Source organism: Heteronotia binoei, chromosome 9, assembly GCF_032191835.1.
Source record: "Heteronotia binoei isolate CCM8104 ecotype False Entrance Well chromosome 9, APGP_CSIRO_Hbin_v1, whole genome shotgun sequence".
Taxonomy (NCBI): domain Eukaryota; kingdom Metazoa; phylum Chordata; class Lepidosauria; order Squamata; family Gekkonidae; genus Heteronotia; species Heteronotia binoei.
In genome coordinates this window covers 35,759,949-35,780,231 of record NC_083231.1, presented here as the reverse complement: position 1 = coordinate 35,780,231, position 20,283 = coordinate 35,759,949, and the positions used below count along the sequence as shown (strand labels likewise).

General features: G+C 41.2%; 1 protein-coding gene across 10 annotated transcripts in view; it reads right to left on the bottom strand.

Moving 5' to 3' along the window:
- Positions 1-16,225: 16,225 nt before the first annotated feature.
- The window catches only part of SORBS2 (sorbin and SH3 domain containing 2), a 224,856-nt gene continuing 220,798 nt past the window's right edge, over positions 16,226-20,283 (bottom strand). For all 10 annotated transcript variants that reach the window (XM_060246434.1, XM_060246440.1, XM_060246435.1 and 7 more), the window contains 2 exons: positions 19,898-20,004; positions 16,226-18,389 (listed from right to left, as the gene is read on the bottom strand). In XM_060246434.1, coding sequence (XP_060102417.1) covers positions 18,328-18,389; positions 19,898-20,004 — 169 coding nt within the window. In that variant the 3' untranslated portion in view covers positions 16,226-18,327. The remainder of the gene's footprint in view (positions 18,390-19,897; positions 20,005-20,283) is intronic.

The window sequence follows — 20,283 nt, the reverse complement described above, 5'->3', positions numbered from 1 at the left end:
CCCACCCCCAATTTATTTATGTTAGTTATTTCATTCATACCACACTTGGACTTAAAGTAGCTCACAACATTCTTTCCTTCTGTTTCATCCTCATAATAACCCTGTGAGATAGGCTAGGATGAGTATGTAACTGGCCCAAGACTTCCCAGCAAGCTTCTGTGGCAGAGTGGTGATTTGAATTGGGGTTTCCCAAATCCAAATCCAACACCACTGGACCTCCCCTGCCATCCACACAAAACCCAGACTTTATATGACAACAAGTCACAGCTTTCTGTGACTCGCAGGAATGGGCTACAAATGGCTCATGCCTGTGTACTCCATAGATTTCCCCCCATTCCATTGCTCACATTTATATTCCACCCTTCCTCCAAAGAGCTCAGGATGCAAGCCATTGAGAGAGGCAGTTTAGAGTAAGAGATAGTGGTTGGCCAAGGGAACTGTCCAGTTCCATACAGCTCAACATGGAATGACATATGGCACTGCCATAGGCCTTCCTTATTGTTCAATAAAGGGGGGCAATAAATATATAGCTGGACACCAGTAATACTGTTGTTCCAGATCCCCAGAGCAACAAAAGAATTTTGTTCCACCTATTCCTTCCTTCTCAGACCATCTGCTAATACTACGTAATGGCTATAAGTGTATCAGGCCAGGATCACCACTGGGCCCAAGTCAGTGGTGTAAAGTCAAAGTGATGTAAAAGCCTGACAAAGTATAACACGGACCACTTTTTCTAACAGGAGTCTAGAGATGTCAGCCTCCAGGAGAAACCTGGAGAGCCCCTGAAATTATAAGCTCATCTCTAGAGTTCAGAAATTAGTTCCCCTGAAGAAAATGGGTGCTTTGGGAGGGTGGACTCTTGTACCCTGTTGAGATCCCTGTCCTCCTCAGGCTCCACACCCAAAACTCCAGGAGTTCCCCAACCTTGAGCAGGCAACCATACCTCCTCTGCTAGCAGCCAGGAAGGACCTGGCAACCCCAGAGTCTGCTCATAGTGTCAGATTAGTTGGAGAAGCCATCTTGGTAGCAGCACCAGAAGCAATTCTCTTCACAGGATGTTCATTTGATCTCTTCCCTTGAGTCTTGTAGAAGGCTTTTAAAGACTCTTTCATTTAGCAATTAGAATAGTTTGATAATGGTAATTCTTCTATGATTTCATTGTATATTGTATATTTTGATTTTATATTCTGATTGCTGTTTAAAATTGTTCTTGAATGCTTGGATAGTTTCTTTTTTTTCCTGAAAGGAAGAATATATTTTAATAAATAAACAGGCATGTCAAAAGCAACAGTAGGTCAAAGAAAGACAATAGCCATTGACACAGCAACCCAGGGTACCTGCTTGTGAGTGAGGGGGAGAAGCCTGCCCACCTTGCTGCCTTCTGTGACAGACTAGCCACAAGAAATGCTGCAACGACTGTCCTAAGAATGCTTTTTTGAGAGTAAGTACTATTCAGGGCTTCTTTTTTTGTAGCAGGAACTTCTTTGCATATTAGGCCACACCCTCCTGATGTAGCCAGTCCTCCAAGAGTTTACAGGGCTCTTAGTAATAGGGTCTACTGTAAGCTCCAGGAGGATTGGCTGCATCAGGAATGTGTGGCCTAATATGCAAAGGAGTTCCTGCTACAAAAAAAGCCCTGTTTTTTACATAGTTTACAAAGAGCTCTGTAAACTTGTGGAGGATTGGCTACATCAGGAATATGTTCCCTCTAAGCTGAGTTAGTGTGAGCTAGCTCACAGTTTTCTAGGCTCTGGCTCACACAGCTCAGGAAGGATGGCCCCAGAGCAAACTAATTAATGCAGTAGCCCAGTGGCTCGATCACAACTTTAAATGCCAGTTGCTCACAAAGTAGAATTTTTGCTCACAAGACTCCACAGTTTAGAAGGAACTTTGGTGTGTGGCCTAATATGCAAAGGAGTTCCTGCTAAAAAAAAAGCCCCAGTAAAAACAATTGAAAAATGGTCAGACAGTGACACAAAGTGTGCCATGCCATGTTGGAATTAACTGAGCTACACAGACACACACCCCTTTATACTCAAGGTCCATTCTTTAGCAGTTGTGAAGGCTCAGCTAGAGCTGTTGCAAAATGTCAGAAAAATCCAGGAAATATGAGAAGAGGAATGCATACTGGGTTTGAACTTGTTTGTACAACATTTTATTTATAAATGCTTGCCAAAGTTCAGTACTTTTAGGTCTCATTGAGTTCAACAGGTCTTATGTAAGACTCACTTAATGTTTCCATTAAAGTTAATGAGATCTCAGAATGTTTCAGTTTGACTGGTGAGTGCCTGTAAACCCTTTAAATCTTCTGAGAAACAGATGTCCATTTTGGCTTCTGAGTCTCTGCAATTTTAGGAAACATCATCTGCTGCTGTAATAAAGATGGTGAGTGAAAGAGATCTTAGCTAACCCCCAAAAATGCTATTCTAAGGATCTTTAGACCCAAATGGACAAAAGCTATATAAGATGGGCACTATGGCAGGGAGCAGAATTTAGATGAGATTGATTGCAAAAGCTGGCTAGATCCAACCCCCAGTCCTGGATCCAACCCACAGACAAATAGGATATTTGTCATTATACTATAGAAAAAGCTGTCAGTTTCCCTGACTAGTAGTTAATCATCCCCCAGAAGTAGCCAGAACAATATTCTTTTAGTATACTAAGTATCAGTTAAGCTGCAATGATTGTACAAATCCCAAGTGTTTGTGGCACCTTCTTGCTGGTTGCCATCTATCCCCATAAGGCAAGCAAGGCATACATGGTGGATTAGATACAAAATGGGGACACACATCTTAGTCACAAACATTTCTGACAGAGTTCTCATGCACATTACAACACATAATTTAATCTTTCAATTTATAACCCACCTTATCCCGCAAGTGGGCTCAGAGCAGCTTACATCAATGAGTGGGGATGTGCATTCCTTGTCCATACTCTTGCATTACTAGTGATATGCAACACTTTCTTGTGTTTGAGCTTCTAGTGCAATTGCCTTTGTATTCTCACCTATGTTTAGTCGTTTACCGTAATAGTTTAGATTACCCAAGAAGATAAGGAGCTCTGTGTAGTGCAATGTTCTGTTTTCTATAGTGACCATCCAGGTGCTCAGTGGCCAATAGCACTTCCTCCTTTGGTTGCTCTTCAGCAATTGGTATTCATAGTTATAGAGGTCCTGTTAAACTTATGGATGTTCCATTAATAAAGAGGTTCTATTTAACTCATACTAGGCTTCCATCTACTAAGACACTCATTCTGATGTTTCATCTAAGATTGCCCATTTCTGTTATGCTGCTCAGTTGGAAAGGAGGGAAATTGAGAGTGTAAATCTTGGTTATGAGTTTTAACAATATGTGTAATAGTAGGAGTCAGGAATTTTGTGTAAGAGGTGATGGGTTTGTTTTTATGATTTTGTTTTTGTTTGTATTAAGCTGGTCAGATGACCGTGAATAAAGAACTACTACTACTAAGAATCCCTGCAGTTGTTTACTGGGGAGACAACCTGCATTCCTATCCTAAATCTCTTTATTCAGTAGTAAGTATTTGCTCTGGTGCCTTACCTTTCAGTGCTTCAGATCAGAGTTTTAAAAGAAGAAAATGTAGCATGTCCATAAAGTCTTCCAGGTCTTTGGACAAATGCTCATGGCTTTTGATAGGTGTGCGAATAACTGGGGTAATGCTCACCTGTCTAAAGGTCTCAGAATTTACAAGGGTGTTTTTTAAAAAAAACCAGGATGAATAAATGTCAATGTAATAAAACACTTTTAGCAAATCTTACACCAGCTGGATTTCTAAAGCTCTGGCTCTGTTCATCCCTGTTTCACATTATGGTCTCCCATTTTAAGACACAGCCCTGGTGGGAAGGAAGATTATCTGAATGATGGACTGTTCTAGCTTCTCTCAGTGGCTCAACATTTGCTGAAAACAGAGATGTATATGCAGCCATACCAGGTTGCATGCTCTTATTTGAGAGCTAAATGTTGACTATGCTATGGGGTGTGGCAATGCTGAAACTTACATGCTGTCTGTGGATGTGACTGCCTGTGTAAGTGGTACAGATGCCAGCTGTGACAATCTTTATCTTGTTGGAAGTGAAGAACAACATGCTGTCTCTTAGCTGCAGACTACAGAGGAAGACTACAAGAGAGCCAGAAAGACAGGCTAGGACACTAAACATCCTTTCCTTCTCTCTCTGATGCTATCCCTTCGATGTGTAGATTGCTGCCCTTAGGGAAACTTCCTTCTGGCCTCCCACCTTCTCTCCACACAGTGCTAGACTTCTCCATCTTGGCACCACTGAGCCTTTTCAATCAGCTTTGGGCAGCTATTCTCCACAGCTTCATTCTTCCAGGCTCATTCCCAACTCTCCTAACTGCTGTTATCAACTGCCTCTCTTACCAACATTCCACCAGCTCCCATTGGCTGCTCTTAGGGAGAAACAGAACCTAACTTGTCAGTCACACCAGTCTAGTCATATTTTCTGTCTGGTAAGCATCACGGTCAGGTCATTTCAGAAGAGAGGTGAGACCAATTCCTAGAGGATATTGATTGACAGCTACAATAACTAAGTGTTTAGAGGCAGTAAATCTCTGAATATGAACACTGGGCAGAGGTGAGGAGGAGCAACAACAGTGGAAGGGCTTGAACTCTAGGCTTGGTTTATAGGTCTTCTAATTGCACCTGCTTGGTCGTTATCTAAACAGAATATTGGACTAGATGGACTGTTGATCATCTCAAGCAAAGAAGTTCTTATGTTCATACGTGGTGTTTAAAAGCCAATAAACTCTAGGTTCCTTCAGGCTCCACACATGATGGAGTAGTTTTTACTTTTATCTCTATTCATGACCAGTCAGATTCTGCACTATCTCCCCCTTTCTCAACACACACTCTAGCCAAGGAGCATGTTTTTTGAGAACAAAGACTAATAAGCTGCTGCACATAATAAAGTATGTACATGGCATGAAAGGAGATGAGTGTAAATTATTTGTGTGAAAGGAAATCATACTATATTAAACAGGGGAAACAACCACTAGTAAAAAAATAATTATTTTTATTTTAATACCATGGAGAAGAAGCAGCGATTGGGGCGGGGAGGAAGGTGGGGAGAAGCAGCGGCAAGGGTATGTGGGGGGGAAGACAGCAGCGATCAGGGTCGGGAGGGAGGGGAAGGAGGCAGAGAGAAGTGGCAGCAAGGCAAGGGGGGAAGACAGCAGCGATTTGGGGAGGGCGGGGAAGGAATTTTTTTAAACAAAAGGTAGGCAAGTGCACAGTTTGCCTAGGGGAAGAGCCAGCCCTGACTGTAACTCTTCTCATTTTAGTGGAGGTTGTTATTTGTTATTTGTTCAAGACCCTCAACGAACATCTTCATAAATAAATCTGAATTAAACTAGTACAGCAGACACATTCAGGTGTTGGATTCCAAGGATTTATTTTGCTAACTGTGGTGCTTTCTTCTGGCATGAGGAGTCTTCCGTGGATACAAGAGTTTCTTTTACTAGTGGAGAAGCCTCCAGGGTCAGGGTAAGGCTTCTTATACTGGGGGAAAGCACTGCCATTAGTAGTCTCGATCTTCTGGATCTGACCCACTGAGTATTTAATTACTATTAAACAATTATGCTTCACACTATCAAGCACCTTGAATCATTTGCTTAACCAACAGGTGACCATAATGGCAGGAGAATCAGTTTGGCCCATGAACTGGTGTGGATTACCAGATACTGCAGCAATGCTGAAGCTCGATAGGTCCTGGATAAGAGAGCAGGAGTCCACTTGTAAACTACTTGTGGATGTCAAATGAAGATCAGCATACCAACTGGATATTAATTTGGGCTAATTTGTTAACTGTTAAAAAATCATGTACTCTTCCTCATGTACTCATAGTCAGTGGCTAGCAAGTCTGGTGGGACTATTTAGGATAAAGCACAGGATTGAGAGATCCTATTCCCCCCATTACATCTTTGCCCCTTCAAGTGCGTTTCTAGCCAGCTGAGGGTCCCTAGTGGTGTTGCTCTTTCTGGGAAATGGGGTGGGGGTAGGAGGAAATTCCAGAAAAATGATCAGCATCGTTTGTATGTCTGTGGTGGCTTCCAGTCATTCCAGAAGCAGTCCAGGAGAAGTTTGTTGAGGCCTTTTAATGTGACCCTAAGTAGTATATTGAGGTAAGGGTAATTTATGTAAATAACAAGTGGAAACCCACAAGGACTTGCAGGAGCCATCTCATCCCCCCCCCCCCCACTATTTCCTCTTTCCCTTTCCTGAAAGCACCCATAGCCCATCCCCTCTTTCCTGTTACTTTCTCTAAGATTGCCAACCTCCAGGTAGGGCCTGGAGATCTCCTTTAATCATGATCGATTTGCCAGCTACAGGGATCAGTTCCTCCTTATGATTACCAGCTTCAGGTTGAGAAATCCCTGGAGATTTGGGGGTGGAGCCTTGGGAGGGTGAAGTTTAGGGAGGGAAGTAACTTCAGCATGGTGTAATGCCATAGAACCCATCCTCCAAAGCATCCATTTTCTCCAGGTGAACTAATCTCTGTCATCTGGGGAGCAGTCTTAATTTTGGGTAATCTCCAGCTCCTACCTGAAACCTGACAGTGCTAGTTAACCTAGAAGAAATGGCTGCTGTGGAGGCTGAAGACTGTGGCATCAGATCCCTCTGAGGTCCTCCCCTTCCCCTAACTCCATCCCCCAAATATCTGGGAATTTCCTAACCTGGAGTTGGCAGCCTTATCTCTTTCCCACCCAATAGCCAATCTATATTTGCCCCTCTGTCTGAAGCTCCCTCTCCAGCTAGGAAAATTGCAGCCAGTTGTGTGGTGCCAGTCACTAGGCCAGGCCTATCTGCATAATGGAGAACCCTCAAGGACCTTAGGGGTGGCACCTCACATTCCCCTATAGTTTCTTCCCCACACTATGTCTTCTTTCCTTTCCTCAGTCTCTCCTTCTCAATCATTTACCAACCTACCTTTGCCTCCCGTCCTCAGTTATATTTCTTATTTATTTACTTCATTTATACCCCCACCTTTCTCTACAGTGGGGACCAACGCATCTCACTTTGCTCTCCTCTCCTCCTTTTTATCTGCACAACAACCCTGTGGGGTAGGTTAGACTGAAAGTATGTGATTGGTCCAAAATCACCCAGTGAGCTTTGGCAGTAAGATGGGGATTTGAACCAGGGTCTCTCTAAGACCCTATTCTGACTAACTGCTTATACCTCACTGGCTGTCATAGAGTGGCTGTTGTATTGAACAGGAGCAAGCAGTCAGGCCTACTTGAGTCATGCAAATTGGATGGTATCAAGTCACCCAGAGGCTGGTGCCAGCCTAGTCCCTATGAGTCCTCCTTAAAACACCAAAATAAGCTTAGAAAGGGACCTGCCCCCACCCCTTGTCTTTTGCTGGCAGAATTCAGCCTGGAGCACTGTGGTTGCCTATCAACAGCCTGTCAGCCACTGAGGAGATCCATTGCTTAAAGCTACAGGGACTATTTTATCATTGAGGATTTTAAAAAACTCCATTTAAAAATCTCTGGTTTTTATGAGACCTGGGGCCCTTTTCATGCTTGTAGAAAGATCTTTCTTTCCCATTCACAGATTTAGTCATCAAACTTATGTAGACTACAGATCTGGGCTACTTGGCCATTAGTGTATAGCTATTTAGCTTTTATATGACAATTTGGAGTGTTCAAAGCACTTCACATTCAGTATTAGAGCCTGAGTGTCAGACAAGGATTTGGGAGACCCAGATTCAAATCCCCTTCTACCATGCAAGTTGCAGGGTGACCTACTTCACAGGGTTGCTGTGAATGTGAGGACAAAATGGAGGCGAGAATATAAGTTGCTTTGGGACCCCATAGGGGAGTAAGGCAGGATATAAATGAAGTAAAATAAACAACTACTGTAAGTTCCTTGACATAATCATGACAAAAATCCTTCAAGGAAATGTTGATTGTTGACCCCATTTCAGTCAAATTCACCTAAAACTTCCTCACCTTCCATGGAACAAGCAGGATCTAGATCAGACTCTTCCTGAGTCACACCTGGATCTCAGAGCCGTGACATTACAATGGTTTGTCTATAGCTGTCAAGGGCTTGCCATTTATATCATTTCTTGCTTAGGAAAACAAGTCTGATGGTCTGGGTCACCATGTGGCTGTCTGGGAACAAGACGTACTGATCAACTAAGCGTGCAGAGTGAAAAGAAACTTAACACATCCCAGGCTGTCAGTCAACAACTGTTCTGTGGTGATGTTCAGCTGAGAATGCAATTTTGCTTTGAGGGAAAGTTTGTGTCCCAGAACCTAGATTAGATATGACATAGAACTATCATAAATGGCATTCTCAGCATGCCATATTGTGCAGCTGGATATAGGAATCAGCTCTTGCACTGTGCTTGCTGGGGTCAGCATGGTGTTGTAGTTAAGAGTGGTGGACTCTAATTTGGTGAACCTGGTTTAATTCCACCTCCACATGAAGCCTGCTAGGTGACCTTGGGCCAGTCACAGTTCTCTCAGAGCTCTCTAAGCCCCACCTACCTCACAAAGTACCTGTTCTGAGGAGAGGAATGGAATGCAATTGTAAACCACCTGGAGACTCCTTAAAGTAGAGAAAAGTGGGGTATAAAACCCTACTTTTCTTCTTTTTCTTCTCTGGCCAAACCACCCAAATATTTGTGTGACGCAATAAGGAAAATGCTGGCACACAAAAGGATGGAATTGCTCCTTGTTGGCAATGCAGGAAACAATGGACATCGCCCTTCTGGATTTATACCACTGCTGGCTGGATCCATGATAAGCCCCTATGGGCTTTGATCGCACTAGGCTAGTGATAACACAGGAGGAAGAAAACACTTTGAACCTTTGGTGCATGTGTGAATATGCAGTGAATACACAAATCTTCCCTTCTGTGCTTATGCATTGCCACTGCTGTTTCTTTGTCTTTGAATTTAATTTTCTTGTTGGGTTTAGTGGTTTTGCATGACATGTAGCATACACACATGCAGACTGAGCAACAGCATACCTTGTTGTGAAATCACAGGTGCCAGAGGGGAGCTCTGGTATTGCGTGCAAATAGCCTGTGAGCCTTTATGGGACTGGTGACCTCTTTCCTCCAGCAGAAGTCACAAACAGAACTTCAGCACAGTTCTCACTGCACTTACGGGGTTGGCTTCTTTGGTTGTCTGAGCAGGAGAAGCTCATAGAACAAGATCCGTCCCACTTCCCCTTTCTTCCAGCAGTCTCTCAAACCTTCTCTGCTGAGGATGGAGGAGACCATAATGACAAAAGATTTGCTACTCCCAATCCCACCCAAAAGAGGGTGAGGGTGAAGTCTTTACAGTATAAGATAAATCAGATCAGAGAACACATACGTTCTCTCAGTACTTCACACTTATCTTTATTATAATTTTCAATGGTGGAAATCAGTTAAGAAGTTGCCAGGATTCTGGTCATGCTTTACAATGATGAGTGGCAACTGGTGGCAAGCTGGCTAAATTGAGATGGCCAATAAATGTTGTGTGATTTAATTCTATGTCCATCTGTCTGTATGCCAATGTACATTGTTGTTGACCATTCAGTCATGTTCAACTCTTGGTGGTTCTATGGGCCAGCTCTCTCCATGTTTTCTGATCTTGTCTTGTTTATTTTAATGCTCAGGCCAGTGTTGACTTGTACCTATGTGCTATCAGGTCACAAACCTTATGGTGACCCCAGCAAGGGGCTTTCAAGGCACGTGAGAAGCTGAGGTGGTTTGCCATTGCCTTTGTCTGCAGAGGGTTCCTTGGTGGTCTCTCATCCAAGCACTGACACTGCTTAGTTTCTGAGTTCTGACAATAATGAGTTATACCACGCAGCCTTGCCTCACACTTGTCTGTCAAACTGCTTTACCATATTTTTAACATTAAAAATTCTATGGGTTTTATTTTTACAGCTAGAACACTACATTAGCTGGGATGGTTCCATGTTTCTCAGAAGGAAAGTGTGGAGTGTTTCTGGAACATTCCAGGATTTCTGATCCTTTCTACAATCTGCTTAATTTTCTTAAATAGGATTTGGCTTCATGGCTATATTTTCTGGTGTAAAAAGCTTTTTAGACATATTCTTTACAATGCAAACATAATAATTCCTTACAATTGCCCTAATAAACTTTTATCTGAAGAAGACAAATAGTGCAACCCAAATAGAGTTGCATCCTTTGAAGCTCGTTGACTTTAATAGATTTAGAGGGGTATAACTGTTTAGGATTGCATTGTAAAAGACTTGAACTGGTTCCCAAAGAAGAGTGTGTGCACTTTTACCAGTGATTATACAGTCACATAAAACCCAGGTCAGTTTTCCAATGACTTGAAACAGGTTTATTGTTTTATGAGTTTTAATTGCAAAAAAGAATTCAAAATAACACCTAAAGATACAGCTGACTGTATCTTTTGCACATGTTAAAAATCAGAAAGGGATTGGGTAACATTTCATTAAGTTACTGAATACCTATATCTTGTCTGTCTTCCTGACTTTGTCAGTTTCAAGGCTACCCCCTTCATAGCTGAAGCTCCGCTAAATGAGTAAAAATAGCAGTGACCTACAGTCCTGTTAATAAGATGCTTACCGAATAGTTCAGCAGATAGTTCTCAACTGTTTCACAGTAGGTAGCAGATGGACTTCTTTTTTTTTTTTTTAAGGAGAAAGAGCTCTCATGCCATGGTCATGTTAGCTATTTGTAGCATGACATTCAAGCATTACACAACAGCTTACTTTGTTTCAGTTGTCAATAATTTATTCAAGCTGCACTGAACATGATGGTTCTGTGACTTTGCTTTTATATACAGAGGGGAGCCTCTGTGCCACTATGTTCTGAAGGACTTATTTCCACTTAGACAAGTAGAGAGAGTAACCATCTGTCCTTTAAAGTGCATCAACTGGAAAGAAAACATCAGTTCATTATATATATAAATTAAATATATAATATAAGTCCTCCAGAACACAGTGGCACAGAGGCCACTTTGTCATCTACCATCCTCCCCCCAAAGATGACAACTGACTCACCAGGCTCACAACTGGGAAAGTGAGGAAGTTCCAGCACCCAGGTGCTCTTTCTTCCTCAAACTAGCATTCTCTTTTTCATCTGACCTCACTCTGTTGCTTTCTCCCTGGCTGGGTGTGGTACCTTCCCTTTTATAGGATTCCTTGTTTCCCTCCCCACCCCCCATCTCCAATCTCTTTCCATCTGGGAGTCTACAAAAGGAAAGGGAAGCCTTTTGAGTCTCTTTCCTCTGCTGCTGCCTGTCCGCCTGCCTTGCTCCTTCCGCTTGCTACTCAGGACTGCCTTTCAGCCTCTCCCATCCTGGACTTCTCCAAGTCTGTCTTACTTTTTTTCCTTTTCCTTTTTTTGTAAATTAACAGTTTTTTACTTTTAAATAATGAGTCAGTACAGTTATAAACAAACATATAAAGAGCTACAATTTGTAAAGATCAGTAAAAATCCAGTGCACATGTTAAGTAAAGTAAAGTAAATTTATTTTTATATCCCGCCCTCCCTTGCCAAAGTAGGGTTGCCAAGTCCAATTAAAGAAAAATCTGGGGACTTTGGGGGTGGAGCCAGGAGACTTTGGGGATGGAGCCAGGAGACATTGGGGTGGAGCCAAGAACAAGGATGTGACAAGCATAATTGAACTCCAAGGGAGTTCTTGCCATCACATTTAAAGAGACAGCATACCTTTTAAAATGCCTTTCTTCCATAGGAAATAATTAAGGATAGGGGCACCATATTTTGGGGCTCATAGAATTGGACCCTCTGGTCCAATCGTTTTGAAACTTGGGGGGTATTTTGGGGAGAGGCACTAGATGCTATACTAAAAATTTGGTGCCTCTACCTCAAAAAATAGCCCCCCCAGAGCCCCAAATACCCACGGATCAATTTCCTATTATTCCCTATGGGAATCGTTCTCCATAGGGAATAATAGAGTACCTAGTAGACATTTCCCTCCCCCGCACGCTTTCTAAAGGGGGGGAGGGCCTCCAAACTAGGAAATCCCCTGCCCCTCCCTCTCACACACACACACTTACCAGATCTTCCTCCAGACAACTCTACTTCCTGTGAAAACGAAAGCAAAGAAAGGGAGGGGCTGTTCTCAGAAGCCCTTTCTGCTTCCTGCCCAACCTTAAAGGGGCAGACATTTTGCAAACGGCTCAGGAGCTCTACAACATGAAGCCTAAAGGTATGTTCTCCCCCCCCTCCACCCCCACCCCCGCTTCCAGAGTTTTGAAGAGCGGGAGATGAGGCTGTGAACCCAGAAGTCTCCCGCCAGAGCGGGAGGTTTGGGATGCCTACGCCAAAGGCGGGCTCAGGGCGGCTCACAGACACGGAATACCATGATTTGAATAAAATACAATGTAAGCAAACAATTTTAAAATTCAATTCAGTTACATAAATTAATTAAAATAGATAAAACAGGTGCTAGAAGGTACTATAGATCACTTAATGTAAGTAAGATATGTCACTACAGGCAAGCTGGTATTACCAACAGACTACCATAGGTTTAAATAATTTATGAGTTTGGGGATTTCTTGTTGGTCAGTTAGATATTCTAATGTAGGAAACCATATAGTAACAAAACTGGAAGTATTTCACATCTATCAGTGGATTTAAGGTTATCTGTCAATTTTGCCATCATGTAAAACTCCCAGATTTTTTTTGTGCCATTGTGTAAGAGCAAGGGAAATTGTAGTTTTCCACTTCCTGGCAATGCATGTTTTCACAGCTGATAGTAATAATTAGATTCTTTCAGAAGTTACAGAAATACATTTATGAGAGACCCAACCATTTAAGAAAAGCTGTTCTGGGGTTGCCAGAATATCAACATGTATAATCTAATTTTAGTAACTTGGAGCAGGATTGAGTTGGGATTGGATGCTGGCTTCTGACACCTAGGGTAAGCAAGCATCACAGTGTACATATAATATAGTGGGTTCAATGCAAGGAAGAGGCGAGGTGGTATTGATCATAGCTCTTTATTAAGTACAGCATAGTATAGGGCTGCACTGAAAGACTGGAGAACTGGGCCAATTTATATACACTTTAAGGTTCCCGTGCTAGCACGCCATTGAATCATGCAAATCAGCAAGGGGCCCTGATTGGAACAGGGCAACAGGTATTTGGATCCTGCTGCCCATTGTTCCCGAGTCCCCAAGCTCTGTCTATATGGCTCCAATGAGCCAGGCAGGAACACACACAATAGTCTTCACTTGGGTCTGCATACATCACAGTACATCTCATCAAAAGCAACAGGATAGGACTTAATTTTCAGACACAGTGATGACAGAGCCCCTACCATGATGAATTTTTGTTAGCATCCAACCCAGTCTTTCATAGCGATGATTATGAGTGCCATGCTAAGCAGAATTATGGTATATCTTTCTTTATCCACTGACTGCAATAGCCCTAGAAGGGTACAACTCTACTTTGGATGGCAGTGTATGTGTGCCCTCCTAAACAGAGTTACACCCTTCTAAACCAATTGGAAGTCAATGGCTTTAGAAAGATGTAACTCTTCTGCTTAGGAGTGCAGTGCTGGGCTTCCACTTCCTCGGAATAGGGATAAGCAAGTCTGACTTGGCAACATCTTGTCTATAGGTGCAAGGAGGCTTCCTCAGATGTTGCCATTTCTTGGTATTTATTACTGCATAAAATGCTGGGAGACAGCTCTGAATTTCTGGTTAGTTAGGGAATCCCCAAGTATGCAGAAAAACACAACTCTATAAATCAAGCAAAAGGAGGAAAATCTTTTCAAAAGCAGTCTGATGGGGACAGAGAATGGTTCTGATGGGGACAGAGAATGGTTCAGCCGAGGCAGAATGTTGAGAACAGAAAAACATCAGTTACAGGAAAAGAGGGAAGGGAGAAATTAGCCTAATGAAACATCAAAGAATTTAGATAATCCTGAAGAGGGAGGCTTTGGGAGTGGAATGGGCAGGGCTTTTTTCTGTAGAAAAAGCCCAGCAGGAATTTATTTGCATATTAGGCCACACCCCTTGATGCCAAGCCAGCTGGAACTGCATTCCTGCTCAAAAAAAGCCCTGGGAATGGAGTTTCCAAATTATCTCTCCTCTCCCCAGTTCCTCATGGACCCCATTACTTAATGTAAAAACTTGCATCTGTATATGGGGGCTTTAGTTTTGTGGGGGGAGGGGAAAGGGTGATACTAAAATCGGCTCTGCTTAACATTTCTCCAAGCTAAAGAGCCCCAAGCATTTTAACCTTTCTTCATAGGGAAAGTGTTCCAACCCTTTAATCATTCTAGTTGCCCTTTCAAGTGCTCCCATTTGGCTAGCTTATGTCAAAAGTGATTATAGCACCTTATCTGTATTTCGAAAATTTAACATAACTCTATCTGTTGGAATGGCCTAGGGAATCATGCACACAGCACACACTGACAACTTTATCTAATTGGATCTCATGATACTGTGCCAGCACCAGCTAGATAACATAAGAACGTAAGAGAAGCCATGTTGGATCAGGCCAATGGCCCATCCTGTCCAACACTGTGTCACAAAGTGGCCAAAAAACCCAAGTGCCATCAAGAGGTCCACCAGTGGGGCTAGAAGCCCTTCCACTGTGCCCTGCCCCCAAGCACAAGAGTACAGAGCATCACTGCCCCAGACAGAGTTCCAGCAGTAAGCTGTGGCTAGCCACTGTGGCTAGCCACTGATGGACCTCTGCGCCATATGCTTATCCATTCCCCTCTTGAAGCTTTCTATGCTTGTAGCCACCACCACCTCCTGTGGCAGTGAATTCCATATGTTAATCACCCTTTGGGTGAAGAAGTACTTCCTTTTATCCGTTCTAACCCGACTGCTCAGCAATTTCACTGAATGCCCATGAGTTCTTGTGAGAAAGGGAGAAAAGTACTTCTTTCTCTACCTTCTCTGTCCCATGCATAATCTTGTAAACCTCTATCATGTCACCCCACAGTCAACATTTCTCCAAGCTAAACAGCCCCAAGCATTTTAACCTTTCTTCATAGGGAAAGTGTTCCAACCCTTTAATCATTCTAGTTGCCCTTTCAAGTGCTCCCATTTGGCTTGCTTATGTCAAAAGTGATTATAGCACCTTATCTGTATTTCAAGAAAATTTAACATAGCAACTTTGAATAGTTGTGTGTAAAAGGATCAGCCACTTAAAAGGAATGTGTGCAAAGCATTTGCCCTATTAATTTTCAGCCTGAAACTCTAGGTGTAAGAACAGGCTGCCTGCCACCTTAAAAATGAATATATGTCACCTTTAAAATGGAGCTCTTTGCACAGTTGCCATTCATAAAATTGCCACATCCAGCATATCTGTGTTTATGGTCAGGGGCACAGACCTATTCCAATGTGGGAATGCTTTGGAATCCAAGAGCTAACCGTATCAGTGTAATGCACTAGAACAGATGGCTTGTGTTAGCACAACAGCTTAAACCACTGTTTACTGTTAGTTTTATTGGCATACAATGGAGAAGGGGAGAATTTTGTAAACCATTTTGGGGCCCCTCTGGGGAGAAAAGTGGGGCATAACTGAAGTAAGTAAATAAAATAAAATTTCCCCGACTCTCAACCTGTGTGTAAGTGGGAAGGGGGGGGGTAGCTATTTCCAGCCTATGTATTTTTTTTTTTTAAAATGAATATTTTTCATTTAATAACAAACCAGCTCCACCCTATCTATTTAAGACAACCAATTAAATAGCCTATTCCATTCTATAAACATTCTATGTATTTAATTCTGAATCCAAGAATATGGCCTTACCTTGCTGTGTTTCTTATTAGCCTTTTTATTCATATTCTTGGGCAAGTGCAGGGAAGGTTTGGTGCTGAACTGTCATACTATTCATAATCTTTTGCCCCCATGCAAACCCTATTTTGCCTGACATCAGAATTCCATATGCAGCCATTTTAATATGATTACAGGGTTTTTTTCTTTAACATAGAAACCATTAATCTCTCATATTGTCTAGAGAGATATTAGTCCCATAAAGACTCTATCCCATTGTTTTGCAGACCAGCCCTGTGATTATGTCTGCACATGATCATGTTCCCAAACCTGGATGAGCAGAAAGGTACTTACGATATTCCACCATCTTCACTATGAAAACAGAATCTATGATGTGCCTGTTTCACAGGATGATCCAATTTGCTTCTCAGTTTTCTAATACCAATCTGCTTATATTTTAAGTTCTGTAAAGGTGCTAATCAAATAGACACAACAGTGTACTCCAAGCAAATTTTATTAGAAGTCTATTCAAGGGGAAAAAAACACAATACTCTCTTGCATGTAAGAATTCAGAGTCAAGTACCTGAAAGTCAGGTATGAAAAACTTGTTCTAATAAAATCAGATACAGAGTAGAAACAGTGTTTTTGTTTTTTTTAAAATATCACAGGCAACAGACATTTAAGTCTTCCATCATAAATGGCATCAAAGATAGGTATTAATCTCACAGCAAAGCTGCATGCACATCTAGTTTATAACGGAGAGCCTTTGAAATATAAAGCTTTTGCCATGAAATTTGCAGTAATAAAGGTATGCTGCACAAAGATGTTTCTTTATCTGGCTTATTGACATTGCTTCATAATAAAAACATATATACATTTTTTTTTAGATTTGGCTGGTAAAACCATATTATAGTTCATTATTATTATTGCATAAAATGCTATTTTACAGAATTGCACTATCCAAATGTGCTTATAAATGTGGGGGGGACAAGTAAAGAAAATGAGATGCTTTATTAATGGGATGGGGCAGGCTGAAGATCAAATAAGCATCTTGATTTTTTTTCTTTGAAAAAAATCATAAATGGCTCTGTACAAAAAGCAAAACTTATGTACAAAATGCTACAAGACTACATACATTTGTAAGATTTGTTCTTTACCAAAAGAGAGAAGCAGTAAATGTTTCATTCAACGAGGCGTCAGCAAAACCAACTTTGAACTGTTTTACATATAGCCATAGACCTGGCAAGTTTAGTGTTTTCCATCCTATGCTATTTATGCCTTTGCTTAAGGAAATTGTGTTCAAAATTGTGTTCAAATATTTGATCCTGTTTCCTGACTAAAAAAAAATCCACCCATATGTATTAATTTTCATCTTTGTGACTTTAATACTATATAGCTAGTAAAAATTATAGTTTTGATTTATAATTTATATAAGAAGCAAAATAATATCAGCATGTGGAGCTGTTGTGGCTATTTTGTGTCTGGTAGTCATGTTAAAAAAATGTATTAAACTCTTTCCTCCCAAAATCTTTGTTAAAAAGATGAATTTCAAACACTAGATTATCAGGATCTCTGTTGCTCTCACAGTGTTATTTTTGATATAGCAGAGAAATGTATGACATCAATTACTTTCACTCTTGGTTAGGTTCATAATTGTTCATGATTTTTCAAGACTCTGGGTTTTCTGTACTTCCTTAGTGTCACGAAGTAAACTCAATTTCCTTTGGAGATGCTTCAGGTATTAATGATATGTACAAATATAGGATATATTAGTGTGTTTCTCATTTCACATACATCATTAGTGATGGGAATAGGAATGTGCTTTCTTTGGTAGTACCAACCTCTCTGTACAAAGAGAGACTCTATGTAGGGCCTTAACAGACATCAGCGCAGAAAGTTAGATGTGTTTTTGTTTCTTGCGTTTCCTACACTCATAATTAAGGTATGAAATGATGACTTGCACATTTTCCCTGCACTGCACAGGGAGCATCTGTTTCTCCCCACAGAGAGATGTGCACACCCCAACTTCAGGTCTTTATATGTGCCAATACAAGAAATGCAATTGTCCATCCAGCATCTGTACAATACTGTCTGAAGCCAAGTAAAACAGGCAAACCTGTGACACAACAAAGTGAAAGTACCATGTGCATAAAAAGAATGTGAATATCTCAAACAACAATTAAAAAGTAGAAAAAACACAATCCACTGTATCTAAGCGGTGAACATTTTCCCTCTTAAGGACAGTATTGTGAATACAAATAATACAGGTATGGATTACTCCTTGAAGCATCATGCAGACCCTAAGCCTTTTTCTTATTTCTGTGCTTCAAATTGGAAGGTGGCAGAGAAAATGTATTAAATGTTGAATTAATTCCTCATTTCCTATAAAATATCTCATTGTAGACATGAACAGTAATACTGCTGGGTTGACAGATGAAGATGGGTGGTGGTGAAGATGAATTAGATGGCTTCTACTTGGTACTGCAAAGCAGGAAAACAGAAGGCCAGTGGAGCATGTTTTTCTAGCAGCTTTATATGCAGATGTGTTGCAGAGATGCAGCATAAATAAGTAGGAAAAAAAATAAATGAAACAAAATTTCACAGCCTCTTGACATAGTTTCCAGGGAAAGTACCAAAGAATTTTGTTCTTCTGGAGGTTCCTGAAAGTAGAAGTAATAAATGTAATATGGCAGCGGTAGTAACAGTATTAATCTGTGAAGCTGGCCTATTTTAAATATTTTAGCATATTTCACTAGCATAATCAAGGTTATCTGGCTTAGAAAACTTGAATCACATGGCATCACAAAGATGTCACAGTGGTTGAGTGACACTGTAGGAATGCTTAAAATCAAAGGTAGCAGAAGCTTCTATTGTAGCTGAAGAAGCAAGCTACTTTGGAAGAAGACTACGGCATTGGATTTATATTCCACCCTCCACTCCAAATCTCAGCGTCTCAGAGTGGCTTACAATCCCCTTTACCTTCCTCCCCCAAACAGACACCCTGTGAGGTGGGTGGGGCTGAGAGAGCTCTCACAGAAGCCACCCTTTCAAGGATAACTTCTGCGAAAGCTATGGCTGACCCAAAGCCATTCCAGTAGTTGTGAATGGAGGGGCGGGGAATCAAACCCGGTTCTTCCAGATAAGAGTCCACACACTTAACCACTACACCAAACTGGCACTCTTTCAAAAGTTTAGCCCGTATCACACAAGTCACTGAAGATGAAAATCCCAAAGAAATGTGTAATAACATCCATAGTTCTTCCCCACACATGCATACAACCTTCAATGGAAGGTAGCCCATTACATGGAGAAACTGTTAATCTAACAAAAAAAATAGTTGTGATCCATGTATCTTGGGCACAGGTTAAAACAACTGCTTGCATTAAAAAAGCGAATTATATAGTTCATTTTAAGTCACTACAAATATTTCAGTCCATCAGCTTTTTGCATACATGTATCCAGTTCATATCAATGGACTCAGCAGTTCCATGCATTCATCTCACTTTTGAGTATGAGACAAGAGGTGTTTCTGCCAACAAAGTGAATGGCAGAGTCTACTATGATTAGTTTGTTCGTCAGGCACTTGTCAAGGCCCTGACCAATTTCACACTTTTGAATATTGCTGCTATTTCTGTGATGTAAGGGAATTCCACTTCCAGGTTAGGCAAGTTTTCCCAAATGAAAGCAGAAAGTGAGCATCTGCTACTTTTGATTTGGCACACCTCATATGACATGCCTATATCTTCCTCCTGCTCAGAGCTTAGTACCGTAAATGGTTTATAATGGTGGATGTGTTGTTGGACCACCAGGGGCACTAGTGGGGTCAAGTGCAAATGCTTATGGGGATATGGGGAAGTTAAATATGATGGTATCCAGCAGAGTGACCTCAGAATCTTGGTACTGACCTTGTGTAAGAGCACTGTGTGTGAAGAGCATCTGCAGAATTCTGGATGAGGATGATATGTGTTATATGCAGAAGAATTAATGGATGCTAAATTCTGTCCAAAAGGTGTGATAGTTCATACTGAAAGTTGTTGCCAATAGGCTTGATTGTACTGCAGTGATTGTATTGTCTCATATACCAGCTCTAAACCAGCAGTCCATTCAACTATGCAGTCTGAGGTTGCACATATATCCTAAAGCACAACTAAATGTAAAATGAACATACCCACAAACCATCCATCATCACACTTTTCCATCACATCAATGATATCTCCCTCTCTGAGCTCCAACTCATCTTCGTTCCTAGGAGTATAGTTATACAGAACCTGAAACCTTAAACAGGACAAATGGATGCATTTAAGGGGAAAAACAATATATCTTGCATATTTACTACACTAGAGAAGCTTGTTAAATAGCATACTGAATTTTAAAAAAAATAATCTAATGATAATATTTATGTAAAGTATAATGACAGAAGCAAGGCCCATTTCAGGCCAATCTACATACTAGTTAAGTGCAATATTTGGATTCAATGGAAAGAAACTGGAACAAAATGTATCCACTCCAAATGCTTTCGTTTTTTTAAATTTCACTCACTGTAAAAACAAGAAA